This window comes from Typopeltis vanoorti, chromosome 10 (genome assembly GCF_054136105.1).
Source record: "Typopeltis vanoorti isolate ZY-2024b chromosome 10, IOZ_Tvanoo_1.0, whole genome shotgun sequence".
In the NCBI taxonomy this organism is placed as follows: domain Eukaryota; kingdom Metazoa; phylum Arthropoda; class Arachnida; order Uropygi; family Thelyphonidae; genus Typopeltis; species Typopeltis vanoorti.
In genome coordinates, this window is record NC_143558.1 from 78864073 (window position 1) to 78879649 (window position 15577).

The window sequence follows — 15577 nt, forward strand, 5'->3', positions numbered from 1 at the left end:
TTGTGGATTTTTGGTAATCCATAATTCATAAAAAAATAATTCATGAATAACCTTCAACACCTAAGCTTATTATCTGTTAGACTGATGATTTTAAATTTAATGTTCTTCTGAAGTAGTATATTATTATTATTATTACTATTATTATTATTATTGTTCTGGGAAACTCCAAGGAGTCGACAGACTCATCGAGGGAGACCCTAACATCATGTCAAGAACAACTATTCAACATTCACACAGTATCTATCATACCTCGCCTTGAACTCATTCACGGTCGTAGCACCCACAACAGACTCTGGAAGCTTATTCCACTCATTTACCACTCTCCAAGTAAAGAACCTAGCTCTAACACGCTTGTCAACCACGCTCTTGCCCAGCTTCCATGCATGGCCCCTAGTCCTCCCACCACCAGTCATATTTTCAAAAATATCTTCTGGATCAATCTTATAAAAACCCTTCAGTAATTTGAATGTCTCAATCATATCACCCCTCCTTCGCCTATCGTCCAATTTCTGCAACCCACAAATCTTCAACCTATTCTCATAAGGTTCATTCCACAGACCTGCTATCATCCTGGTCACTCGTCTCTGGACCCTCTCCACTTCCTCCCCATCACGAAGAAACCCTGGTGCCCATAGCTGGGCACAGAAGTCCAGATGGGGTCTTATCAAGGCTCGATACAGAGGAACAACAACATCAATCTCCTGGAGTATGGTTCCACCAATGCGATATACTGCTGCTATTCTTTTCACCCTAAAGTGCATAACCTTACACTTTGCCACATTAAATTGACATCCATTTTTCCTAGCCCAGTCCTCCAAACTATCCAAATCATCCTGTAAAATTTTGACATCCTGTGCACTCACAATTGCTCTACCCAACTTTGCATCATCAGCAAACAAGTGAACACTTCCTCTCAGATCCTTTCCAATATCATTGATGAACAAATTGAAAAGCAGTGGTCCAAGAACAGAGCCCTGTGGCACTCCACTAGTCACAAGACGTCTTTTAGACTCCACTCCTGAATAAACCACTCTTTGATATCTCTCCTTCACCACCCTCTTATCCATCTCACCAACCCTATATCTATACCCATCTGCTCCAGTTTACTGATTAGGGTTCCATGTGGTATCCTATCAAAGGCCTTGGCAAGGTCCAGTAGTATCACTGTAAACCCATTACCCCTATCCAGTTCAGCCGTCACTGTGTTATAAAACGTGAGCAAGTTACTGAGGCATGATCTACCCTTCACAAAACCATGTTGTCCCCCATACAATATCCCATTTTCATCTATCCAATCCTGTATTCTTTTCTTGACTAATTTCTCTAAGACCTTGACAATGATTCCTGATATGCTAATCGGTCAGTAATTTACAACAGCAGTCTTGGAACCACCTTTATGCAGTGGAACTATTTTCCCCTCTTTCCACCCGCTCGGGACTAACCCAGACCCGAGACTCAAATTAAACAAAATGGTCAAGGGTACTGACAATTCTTTAGCTGCTTCTCGTACAAAACGAGCTGGTATACCATCCAATCCCACAGATGTATTGACATTGAGGTTATGCAATAGACTACTCACCTCCACTTCATTAACCACAACTCCCGTATAATCTACTGGTTTATTCGTTTCTGCAATGTCACCACCTGGATGATATACTTTTGCAAAGTGCTCACTCAGTAACTCAACTATCTCAACTGATTCAGTTACCTCCCTACCATCGGCATTCTTTAAAATCAATCTGCCAAGTACATTTTTCCTTTTACTTGCTACATATCTAAAAAACTGTTTAGGATTCTCTTTAGCCTGCATGGCCAATGTTCTTACATAATCCTTTTTTGCTTTTCTTACCACACTCGTCACCCTTCTGGCCTGCGCTTTATACCGTTCATGTGCCTGCCGGTCACCCTTCTCCTTAAATTCCCTCCATAGTTGTTTCTTTTTTTGCAACTCAAGCTTAATGGTGTTATTCATCCATTTAACCCCTACTTGATTTATTATTCGGACTCTAGGTATACAGTCAGCCATTGCTTCATGCAAGCACTTCTTAACTACCTCCCATGCACTATCAACTTCTAGTCCTTGCAGTTGTACATGGCACTGAACCAATCAAACTCCTTAGCTTGTCATACTTTCCAGCCCGATAATTCCACATGTACCCTGTCTTAATTGAAAATTCTACACCTTTAGCCACCTCCCAAGTTAAGACCCTATGATCACTCTCACCGATTGGTGGCAACGTGGTCATATTTGTTACAGCCAAATCCTCAGATGTAATTACTAGGCCAAGCACTCTCTGACCCCTAGTATTTTCCATTACATGCTGTCGCAGATAGTTATCCCTTAATAACCGCATAAAATCCAGTTCCTTCCTCCCGTGTGTCCTCTCCTCACTCCAATCAATGCGACCATAGTTGAAATCTCCCATAATAATCACCCTCCTTCCACCCATTTCTTCTATTTACTTGTGCATACTGTCACCACCATCTTTTCCATCACCTGGTCTATAGCAGCACCCAATTGTATATTTAGTTCTGCTAGCCACAATCTCACACCAAATGGCCTCAAATGTGCTCTTTTCTCTATCCTGCAATTCAACTTCTATTCTCCTTGGCTGGAGCTCATCAGCTATCATCAACAATACTCCTCCCCCCATTTTATTCTCTCTGTCATTCCTGAACACACTATACCCATCACATTCAATCCCACTAGTTATATCATCTACAGTCAGCCATGTTTCACTAATACCTATAACCTGTGGTCTGGAAGTGCCAACCATGGCATATGATTGAAATATTCTTTAAGTATAATATAATTATATTGTACTCAAGTACTGTAGTAAATCACTGATTACTGTTGGTGATTTACTACAATTCTTTTGACTGGAGACTTTTAGTAAAAATGATATAAATCAAAATAAGCTAAATTTTTCAAACATTTTTATAAATGGAATGCCCACCTGTGATGAGTCCTTAGACTCCTTAGAGATGCCATGTAATAATAACGACTTGAAGTTTGCTAGTTACTGATGGTTAATGAGTTCAAATAGCAATGCAGCTTCATATTTTAGAAGCTAAATCGTTATATTTAAATACTACTGTTATTTGTAGACGATTCTATTTTCTAGTTGCTATTTTCAAAAGGCTTATGTTACAATTTCATGCAGCAGATAGATGATAATAAATGATAATAAATTACACTTCAGGAATCCCTAATTTTGGAGCAGTTAGATACGTATAAAATTAGATAAAATAATTAATAACATTCATGGACATTTTAATTATTATTATTATTATTACCACCTAAAGGGAGTCACAGACTCACTGAGAGAAGTTATACATCATTCAAACCAGCTGTCATTTTCATTCACACTAGATCACTTGCTACCTCTAAAGGCAAACTATTTCGCTCACTCACTACTCTGTGAGAGCAAAACTTAACTCTATTGCAATTATCCTCTGAGTTGTATTTGCAACTTTTGCAGGTGACCTTTGAACTTCAAATTTGCTATCCATCATTATGAAGATCCCTAGCCTCATCAATTTCTTGTAGCACAACAGCACTAATGGTAATATGCCACTGGAAATCTCATCATGCCAAAGTACATACTTTTACACTTACTGATATTGAACTGACTGACAGCCATTGCCATTAGCCCACTATTCCAAATTATTTAAATCATTCTGTAAGTGCTGAATTTCAGTAGCATCCCTTCCGATCTTCACATCATTGGCAAACAATTGCACATCTCTTGTTAGGCCTTTCCAAATGTCATTAATGTATAGGGCAATTGAACGGCAATTGCCCAAGGATTGAACCCTAAGGTACACCACCGGTCACCTTAAATCTGGCAGATTAACAGCTACCATAATACCACTTTTTGATATCTGTCTGTCATTATTAAAAGAACACGTAAGACCACAGTAATAACTTTTTAATTAATAAGGTACAGATATTTCATACTAAAACTAATAGTACATCTTCAGTGTCACACAATTCCATTCCTATAACTGTTTGTGTGACATTGGAGATGTACTATTAGTTTTAGTATGAAATATCTGTACCTTATTAATTAAAAAGTTATTAGTGGTCTTACGTGTTCTTTTAATAATTATACTATGCCACGGGTACCTCTAAAAATAAGAATCTGTCTGTCAACCATCCACTTATCCAAGTCAAGAGTCTATATTCCAATCCCATACTCCAGTTTATGCAACAGCCTTTTGTGTGGTATCCTATCAAATGCCTTAGCAAAATCCAACATTATCATAGTGTATCTATTCCCTTTATCCAACTCGGCCATAACATTGTTATAAAATATGAGCAAATTGCTAAAATATGACCTTCCTTTAGTTTAGATTATATATCTAGACTAAAAATTTATAAGTCAGGGAACTTTTTTTTTATAGTTTGTTGAAAAAGGATACTAAAAATAATCAAAACTGCAAACACCTAGAAATCATTGGGGCTTATTTTTATAGAAGAAATGAACAAAAACAGTTGATGTTAAAAACCTAAATAAGCTGTTAGAAGATAAAATTCAACGCAAATTAAATATGCCAAAAGTGACGTGCAGCATGCGTCAACTGTCTGTATGTATGTAGAGTTTGCAGGTAATTTTTGGAGAAGTTACTCTGATATGTCATGTGATTTGATTAGTGATTTCCAAACATCATTTAGGGTAAAACTCAGTTGCTATTGAAGGAGCCAGATGAGTGAATCAAACAGTAAAAAAAAAAAAAAAAAAAGGTAAAATAGCAATGAGTCTATATATAGTTTAATAAATTATAGATATTTGTTTTTAAAGATGGATATAACTGTAAGTTTTTTTTTTTCTTTTCCTTCTTTCTTTAAGTTCTGAATTCTCTACCTGAAAATTATTTATACTATAAAGAAAGTTTGCACCAATTTTATAATTTTTGACAATTATTCCATCATACCCTACAGGACTGCTGATTTTCAGATTTTGTCTCTAATTAATTGTAGCTCATGATTTTATGATTAATAGTTTAGAGATTTTTTAAAGAAACATGGATTCAATCTTTCTTTAGGAGCAAGATTTAAGAGTCTTAAATAAGATTATGCACAAACAGTACTGCTAAATATTTACAAAGAATGCATGCATTTCATTCACTGTTGATTTTAGATTAATACAAATAAAAGCTCTTTTCTGCTTTTATGCACTTATTCTAAAATACACTACATTATTTGGGTAAGTCTGTGGGACCCCACTTTACCACTTTTGTTACTTTTTGCCACCTCAACAGCACCGGGTTAAAAGAAAAAAGTACTATGTTTAGTCACTAAAGCAAGGTTTTCAAGTATTCAATCCTTAGCCTATCTACAGTAAGATATTAAATATGTTACATGTAAGTTTCCAATCTTTCATAGACAGAATTATTATTATTATTATTACATGACTTCTCCATGGAATTGGAGGGTTCATTGTGGGTGGCCATTCTACACTATACAATTCACTATCTACTACTGCATAGCATGTTTCTTAATTGTGTGTACATTAACTGATTGATTTGCCTGTTTTGTAGGAGGCAGAAACTCCAAATTTCTGGAGAAAAAAATTCCTCTGTTATGAAATTGGCTTACCTTCAATTGAAAAAATCCTACCTAAAAATTACTCATGATGATGAGAATTGTACTGGGGTTGGAAGGTGCCTGTCTAGTTATTCTTCCAACTGCACTATGGAGGTGCTCAACACAAGCAGAAACAAAACAAGAAATAATAATAAAAGGATTGCCATAAAAAACAAAATGTTAACAGAACTTATTAGAGATATTATTAGGTACCCTAATATCAGCCCTAATGAGCTCTTAAGAATGTGATAATATCTACACCAAACTGAAATTCTTATAATCGTTATTTACTATCAGTGCATGTATGTATAATACAGCACACATATCTGTACACTACAGGTATATACTTAGAATTACTACCTTCTAACTTCTTTTGACCCTTTTGATTAATGTAAATTGTTTAATTCCAAAGTTTTTTTTGCAAAATGATAATAAATGAAAACAAAGCTGATTTTTTTTTTTTAAATTATAACTGCACATTATGTAATAGAAAAATAAAAACAAACCCCAAGAAATAATAATAATTATTATTAATCCATGGTATTAATTTTCATGGTGGAGAGGCTTGCATTCTTTGAGAATACTAATGGCTGTACTGGTAGTAACATATCTAACAGCAAGGCCTCCCAAGCCTTAACAGAGTGGGGCCAAAATATGACTCATCCCATTTCAAAATGGCAAACATAAGACAGAAATCATTCATACCAGACTATTCATTGTCTTGTCCACAACGACATGGCTTGATGCTATAGTTCTTGGACATCAGGCAATCAACCGGCTCAGGACATGGAAGAACAATCAAAGTGCATGGACTTTTTAAAGAAACCAAGATGTTTATGTAAACTTATTATGAATCAAATTCAGCATTGAGTGAATGTATGAAACCTAGAAATGGATACTCTCTGATACCAATCACTGAGCAGCATCTGATGGGCCAATGAATATTTATTGTACAGAGCAAAGTTTTCGGTGACAATGAGATTGAAGAAGTGTAGAGACAGATTATCACTGAATACCAGCAAGATCAAACACAAGCAAGCATGTAAAAGGCCAACAGAGGAATCAATTAAAGAATATTATCTATAATTAATTAATTACAGATAATCCAAAGTATTACTGACAAGATTGCTTAAATGCTAGACAACAATAACTGAGATATCTTGACTGGGAAACCTTAGTTATTCACATGTGATGTCATTTGCGCTTACTTCCATACCTCATTAGGTTTTGGAAGTGAAGCCTTCTGCTAGAAGTGGTAGGGTCACAGATGCCCTTTCCATAGAGAATTAATAGGACAAGCACAAACAACCATGCCCCTGGCAGGACTAGAATCTGCAGCCTCTTGGCTGGAGAGAGGATATGCTAATCATTTGGCCAACACCAGCTTGGGAAACCTAAAGGACAAATATAACATTCCAACAATTTTGGGACAATTTTTAGTGAAGGTGGTAAATTAAATGGAAAATAGACAAGAAAATAAGCAAAGATGGTATGGGTAAGGAATCAACTAAATAAATTTATAAATAATAAAAGAGAAATTAGCTATAACACTGTAGTAGCTATATACAAGACAGTGTTCAAACTAACTTTAATTTAAGGATCTGAGAGAAATAAAACAGTACATAAAACACAGACATGACAGTTCTGAGAAAAACAAGGAATGAACAGATGGTATCAGTGGTATAATCATATTAAAAATGAAGACATTAGGAAGGAACTTGACATTATCAGCATTAAGGAACATGTGAACAGAACTTATATAAGGTGATACTGGTCACTTAAACAGAATGGAAAAATAGAGGTTAGTAAAACAGATGTTTCATGGCAGGAGCCAGAAAAAAAAAAAACCCAGATCTAGGTGGATTGTTGCCATCTGTTTACTTCCTGTTGACTTCAGAGGACTGAAATCTAAGATTTAACAATATTGGAGCTCTGACAGATAATTGATTAATTTGAGTAAAACAATCAATAACAGTTATTAATAATGTAATCTATCATAATCTATCATGTGGTACTATTACAATATCCTGTACATATCAGGAATTTCATGAATGGCCCATCACTTTCACTAACAATCAAACTGATAGCAAATGGTCAACATATATTTACTATCAGCTTCAAAATTTTTGGCTTTGTCTCTTAAAAGAAAATGCTTCTGTAACCTTTCAGAGTTGAAAAAGCAATCTCCTAAAAGACAAATATTTGAAAGTACAGTGAGTCACACAACATCCAACATCCTTAAGTCCATGGGGAGATGCAACTGTTTGGAATAACTGAATATTTGGATGAGGTATTCAATGGTTGGACGTTGTGTGATATTAGGTAACACAACAACATTCAAGCAGTCAGTAAAACTGCAAATAATGGACAGCAAAAAGATCAATTTTCTGATGTTATGCTGAACTTTCAAAAGATAATTCACTACACTATGAATATTCAAAAATAATATAGGCTTTGAAAGCACTTACAAAATTAGAGCTAATCACAGATGTTTTGAACAACAGTGCCACTAATTTAGAGTATACATTTTTCTATTATAACTACAACAATATCAACAGAATGCATAAAAAAAAAGCAGGTTTCTATCTCATCACTTTATATCTACATCTTATATGATAAAAATATACTTGTTGAATGGCATTACTGGTGACTGATATTTAATATCTCAAAATATTTTATTCAAGATTCAGTTACCTTCCAGTTCCATTATATTCCGTAATTTTTTTTTCAGATACTCAAATCGTGTTTCAAGATCTTCTTCTTTACCTCTAAAATCAAGAAAATAATCTTAGTAGAGGTAGACAGTCATTGCAGGGAGAAATATATAATGGTGTGTCTTAATAGCATATTTAGTACTGTTGTCAGGATAAAAAATTATGAAAAAAAAATGATAGCATGATGATACCAAATAAATTACTGATGTGATTATATATAAGCAATGGGTGAAATGAAATATAACATGCTATAAACAGATATTGGAACTCAAGTGGAAATGAAGTAGCTCTAGTGTAAGTAACCCCCTAAGGGCCAATGGATCAAATAAGTTAAATTAATCTGTTAATATTTCTTTGGAAAAGAATACTGATCAAAAAATATATCTATCTTTTTTAAAGGAAGGATGGTCACCAAACTTTTCAGAGTAGTAAATTTTGTTATTTTCAGGATTTTTTTTAAATTTATTACAAAACTTATAATGGAATCAAAAAACAGTATGAAACTGCTAATAATATAGAACTAAGAGATATACAAAGAAACATGAAAATGGTAAGAATATAATAAAATAAAACATTACATTCTGAAATAAAAGTATAAAAAAATAAAAATTTAAAAAAGAACCATAATATATTGACAAACCTAATAGTATTAATGATCAGTGTTCTGGCCATTTCTGAGAAATTTGTTATCACATTATAAGGACAGGGAAACAGTTATGAGGCTGCTATGAAATAATGAGATGACTGGAATTCAGCAGAATTTTATTGGTGTGAGGATAATGAAGTGCAATTAATCTTATTTAACTAAAATGTGGAAGAGATAGTGCGTGAGTATTGCACAATAGTTGCTGCTTATGGCTAAGCATTCTGAACAATCTTCTGCTTGTTTTTTAGAGCAAGTTTTAATTTTATAGTCATGTAAGAATATTTTAGTAGTAGTATTTTTGTTGATATTGCTAGCATTTTTTTTTTTAATGGTCAAATGCAAGTGATCAGTTATGGGAAATTGCAATCACAATAATGTTCCATTAAACATAATTTCAAAGAATGAATGGTCGATCCAATGTAGCTGGTACTGCACCCAGCTTGTAAGAGGGCATTATAGTAGTTTATAAGGTTTGTAATTTATTACTGGTAGTGAAGTCAATTTTTTTTTGAAAATATAATTGATAGCATTGAGATGTTATGAATGTATAGGATTAAGAACTCACAAGTGTTTGATATGATTCTTTGGGAAGAGCAAGCATGATTTTGAACCGAATGGACAGTATAATCTACATGTTTGGTGGATATTGCCAACAAACAAAATACATTCTTTCTTGGTTTAAGGAAGTGGTTGCTGGTGAGTATTTGTAAGCATTAGCATATGCACATTAATAAGACCTATCTTTTTATACAATAAGGGTTATATGATGATACGTGCATATAATTTCCAATAATTGTGGGTTGGTGGTATACTTTTGTATTGATATAATGATTTGTTCATGTTACAGTCAAATAAAAAAAATTTTTCCCCCCCTTTCTCATATTCAATAGTCAGTAGTAATCTCTTGTAATCAACTGTAGTTAATTATTGGCCTGGTGGGTTAAGTGAATAGCATGGCCAACCATTCCAACAATAATCATTAATGGATATTATTATATTCTAGTCATTAAGACCTTAACTATTCTAATTTTTTAAAAATGAAATCTATTACTAAAATCTCAAAAGAGTGTAAATTTTTTTATTTATTTAATAGAATCTAGCACACTTTTTCAAATGATATATTGAATAAGATACTTGATATTATATTCCTGAAATTTAAGGCATGTAGGCAAGCAATAATATGCAAAAAAAAAAGACTTTTTTATATGATAAATATTTAAAATGCTTCATAGTCATCCTTGCTGTGCTAATAATTAATATATAGCTCATCTGCTGTATCTCAACAAATCAGTACTAGAGAAACTGTAATGCATGATAATATTTTTTTTTTTCAAACTTTTCTTACTATATGCCATCAGTATAATGCAAAATCAGCAAATCTTTCATTTATATTAATAAACAAATGCTTATTAATATTACTTATGAAATCCAATATTAACAAGAATTTCATGACTGCTGTTCCCAACACACATTTAATTGAGAGAATACCCTACACATTAACTTTTTGTCAAATGATGTGGCTTTGCCAAAATTTTCCTTGTCATCAAATTCCTGATATCTATCTCTGGATTGGAGATTGATATTGAATGTTTTTTCACTTGGTTATACCATCAATTAAAGATGCCAAGAAATTATATATTTGGTTTAATCCTTTATCCAAGTGTAAGCAAGCAATGTTTTATATACAAGTTAAGTATCTTCACAACTAGGCTACTTGTATATAAAGGCTACGGCCTTCACATCAATTGTCTTAGTATCCCATAATGCAAAGCGTGCACAAACACATACACATGCCCTTTCAGACGTGTATAATGCTAAGCATTATGGGAAGGACCACTACCCAGATCAGTTTCGACCTTTACTGAATCTGATTTAATAGATCTTTTGCTTGGAGAGAGAGAGAGTATGTATGGTTTGCACTATGGGATACTAAGGCAATTGATGTGAAGCTCTTGGCCTCTTTATACAAGTAGCCCAGTCATAAAGATACTTCATGCACAAACATTGTTTGCTTACACTTGAAGAAAGGATGAAACCAAGAATATAATTTCTTAGCATCTTTAATTTATAATATGTACTCTCAAGGGATGTACAGGATACTTGGCATTACTACATTTCTTTCAATTTAATATTTTTTTTTAAATATCACTCCTACAAAAGAGAGGCTGCAAAGCTTGAATGCTGCATGTGGGCCTGGGGTCAAGTTCAAAGTAACTTGTTGATATTCTGCTTAAAGAGTTGGAGGTTGTATATTATTATTATTATTATTATGGGAAACTCCATGAAGCCCTTAGACTCACTGAGGAGGCCCTAAACATCATGTCAAGCACTATCCAACATTTGTGCAGTATCTATCATACTTTGCTTTGAACTCTTCACGGTCATGGCACCCCACAACAGACTCTGGCAACCTATTCCACTCATTCACTACTCTCCAAGCAAAAAATCTAGTCCTGACATCCCTGCTAACTACACTCTTGCTCAGTTTCCAAGGATGGTTCCTCATTATCCCACCATCAGGCCTGTTCTGAAAAATTTTCTCTATATTGATCTTATAAAAATCCTTCAGTAATTTGTCTCAATCATATCATCCCTTTTCTACCTGTCAACCAATTTCTGTAACCCAACAATCTTCAACCTGTCCTGATAAAACTCATTCCATAGACCTGCTACCATCTTGGTCTCTTGCCTCTGGATCCTCACCACCTCCTCCTCCTCCTCCTACACATCCCCAAGAAACCCAGATGACTAAATCTGTGCATAGTAGTCAAAATGGTATCTTACTAAAGCTCTATAAAGAGGTATAGTAACCTCCTTGTCTCTACTTGTCAGGGTATTTGTCAGTAACCAAGTAATCTATCTGATGAGCTGCTTTAGCCACTTTTGCTATGTCCTATAAACTTTAACGCCCTGTCTATTAACACCCCCAAATCTCTGGCTTCATCAATTTCCTGGAGTACAGTTCCATCAATGTGGCACACGGCTGGTAATCTTAACACCCCAAATTGTAACCTTACACTTTGTCACATCAAACTGACATCCATTCTCCTTTGACCAGACTACCAGTCTATCCAAATCATCGTGCAAAATTTTAACATTTTTATTAACTATTGCTCTATCCAGTTTTGCATTATCAGGAAACAACTGAATAGTTCCTCTCTGATCCTTTCCTATATTGTTATGTACAAATTGAATAGTAGTGTCCCACGAACAAAACCCTGTGGCATGCCACTAGTCACAGGCCTTTTACTGAACTTTACTCCTAAATAAACTACAGTCTAGTATCTCTCCGTCAACCACTGTCTTATCCACTTCACCAACTTTATACCCATCCCCAAGTACTGCAATTTATTAATTAGAATTCCATGCTGTATCCTGTCAAAACCCTTTGCCAAGTACAGCAGTATCGCTGTAAACTCAAAATCCTTATCCAACTCAGCTGTCACTGTATTATAAAACGTAAGTTACTGAAGCAAGACCTACTCTTCACAAAACCATGATCCCCCCCCCCATACACACACATAGTATCCTATTTCTCTCTATTCATTCCTGTATTTTGCTCTTGACCAACTTTTCCAGTACCTTAACTATGAATCCTGATATACTGTTCAGTCAGTAATTTGCTACATCAGTTCTTTATGCAATGGAACTATTTTCTTCTCTTTCCATCCCTTGGGACTAACCCAGAATTGAGACTTATATTAAACAACATGGTTAAGGCACTGACAATTCCCTAGCACCTTCTCATAAAACCCAAGCTGGTATGCATCTGATTCCATAGTTCTGTTCTGTAATATCCTATGCACTTATTCCATTTACCTCAGTTTCCATTGCCTCTCTCTTGTTACAGCAATATCACCACCTGAAGGATATCTCTTGCAAAGAGTAATTCTTCACTTAAGAGTGAGCTCACTCAGTAATTCTACTATTTCACCTGATTCAGTTACCTCCCTACCATCGGCATTCATTAAAATCATTTGACGATAAACATTCTTCCTTTTACTTGCGATATACTGAAAGAACTCTTTGGGATTATATTTGGCTTGTACTGCTAATTTCCTTTCATACTCTGTGTTTGCTTTTCTTACCATGCTGGTTACCCTTCTGGCCTGTGCTTTGTACTGCTCATGTGCCTGCTGATCACCTTTTCTCCTTGAATTCCCTCCTCAAATTTTTCTGTTTTTGTAGCTCCAACTTAATATTGGTATTCATCCATTTAACCCCCACTTTATTTATTCTCCTGACTACAGGTATATAGTCTGTATTTCTTCCCTCCAACACTCCTATACTACTTCCCATGCTCTATCAACATCCAACCCTTGCAGTTTTGTGTGCCATGGCACTGATCTGAGCAATCTCCTAAGTTTGTCATACTAACCAGCCCTGTAATTCCATATATTCCTCCTCTTAACTGAAAATTCCACATATTTAGCCACTAACAGGTCAAGACCATGTTGATCACTCTCACCAACTGGTGGCAATGCAATCATATCAGTTATAGACAAATTTTCTGATGCAAGCATAGATCTTGCATTCTCAAACCCCTTGTACATTCCATCATATGCTACCTCAGGTAATTATTCCTTAGATTCTATTTCCTTCCTCCCATGTGTGTGTGTCCACTCCTTCCTCCAATCTATGTTTCCATAGTTGAATTCTCCCCTAATAATTACCTGCCCTCCACTCATTGAGCATACTATTCCCATCATCCTTTACACCTCCTGGACTAGAATATTATATTTGCCAAAAAATTATATTCTTGCTTAAATCCTATACCCGAATGTAAGCATAAATGTGAAGTAATTTCATAACTAGTCTATTTGTATATGGAGGTTCTGCTGACTTCACAACTAACTTATATTTGTACTGCTAATGTGCCTGCTGGTCACCTTTCTCCTTGAATACTCTCCACAATTTTTTCTTTTTCTTTCTTTTTTTTTTTTTTTTTGTAGCTCCAACTTAATGTTGCTATTCATGTATTTAACTCCGACTTTATTTATTCTCCTGACTCTAGGTATGCACAGTCTACTATTTCTTCCCTCAAACACCCCTTTACCATTTCCTATGCACTATAAATTCCCATGCATGGAAACTGAAAGAGACAACAAATTATCTTTTCTATACATTCTTCTCATACACTCACCATCAGGTGATTTAACGAAACCCACTTTCACTAGACACCACATTCTTCAACAATCTGCACACCATCCTTCTCAAAAGACAGGAATTATAAAGTCTTTAATTTGACAAGCTAAGACTAAATGTTCAACTCCTCATATATCTCAAATATCAAATTTTATATGAAATTAAATGGCTTCTCAGAAAGGACTCAAAACATCTGTTTGACTTCTACAAACCTACTTAAACAACAAGGAAACAGTATGTCGAGTTCCAATCCCATACATCTCATGCATTTCAGAACCATTTCCAGAATTCTGAAGAAATATGATTTAGTGGCTAAAAGGTGTCCCACCTTATTACTAAAATACTCTGGATTAGAGATGGATGTTGAAAATTTTTTTTCACTTGGTTATACATATAAATTAACTACAACTATACTAGGACATCTACACCTTTTGACTACTTGTATAAGAAAATATGACTTCGGCATTACATTAACCTTGGTATCACTTCTGGGTCTGACGAAATCTCAATAAAGATCAAAACGATGCCATTATGCTCCTCCATTTATCATCTATTATCAGTGGATGATAAATAATGCCCATGGAAATATCTGTAAAACAGAAACAAGGTGGATACTGACCATCCATGAGACAGTGGCTCATGGATGGTCAGAGATGGAGAGAGAGAGAGAGACTGTGAGAGAGGAATTGTTAATCAACAGAATTACTCTTTTCTGAACAGAATTATGAATTTTAGGTTCACTACTCCAAATGTGAGAGAAATATTCCAAGGTGGGAAGATTTGGGATTTACACAGAGGAAAGTAACCAACCAGACAGATGAAAGCAATGTCTTGAGTTAAACAGCATGCCAAGGTTTTCTGAAAGCTGAGGAGTAAGTCAGTTCAAGAAGAGAGATCTGATCTTGACTGATGAGCATCATCAAAGGTAAGAGGAGAAAAAGAATATGATTAAGTTTACATTATTACTAATTTCTATGTACAATTTTCCCTCCTGATTAGTCTGTTATTTTTCAGGACTCCAATATTATCAGATCTTATATTTTCATCTTCTACGATACTTCTTTAGCTGCATCTGTGAATCTAACTCTTGTCTTTCTCTGGGTCATTTTTGTGCCAAGAAATGACTATTTTGCTAACTTTTCCTCTCCCATTCTGTTTAGGTGTCAATACCACTTAGATCAGTTCTGTTCATGCATTCTAATGCTAACAATATCAAGTTCCTAATGTTTTCAATTTTTAATTTTTTCCACTGATGACATCTGTTCGCTGTTATAATTTTCTCAAGACAAAATTTTTCTGAGAAGTGAAATTTAAATCTAAAAAGCAAAATCTTGAAAATTAAGAGAAAAACAGATTATGATTATTTTTCTGCAAGTAATGTAGCATTACTATAACAACATGAAGCAATTAAAGATTATAATCATACTGAAATGGACTGATTGTCTAAGAATGAAGTGAAGCAAGTTTATATTATCTGACTCC

At 34.7% G+C, this 15577-nt stretch overlaps 1 protein-coding gene across 3 annotated transcripts in view; it reads right to left on the reverse strand.

The window, feature by feature from the left end:
* The window catches only part of Ehbp1 (Eps15 homology domain containing protein-binding protein 1), a 462410-nt gene that overhangs the window by 85513 nt on the left and 361320 nt on the right, over window positions 1-15577 (reverse strand). For all 3 annotated transcript variants that reach the window (XM_090398822.1, XM_090398820.1, XM_090398821.1), the window contains one exon: window positions 8285-8358. In XM_090398822.1, coding sequence (XP_090254948.1) covers window positions 8285-8358 — 74 coding nt within the window. The remainder of the gene's footprint in view (window positions 1-8284; window positions 8359-15577) is intronic.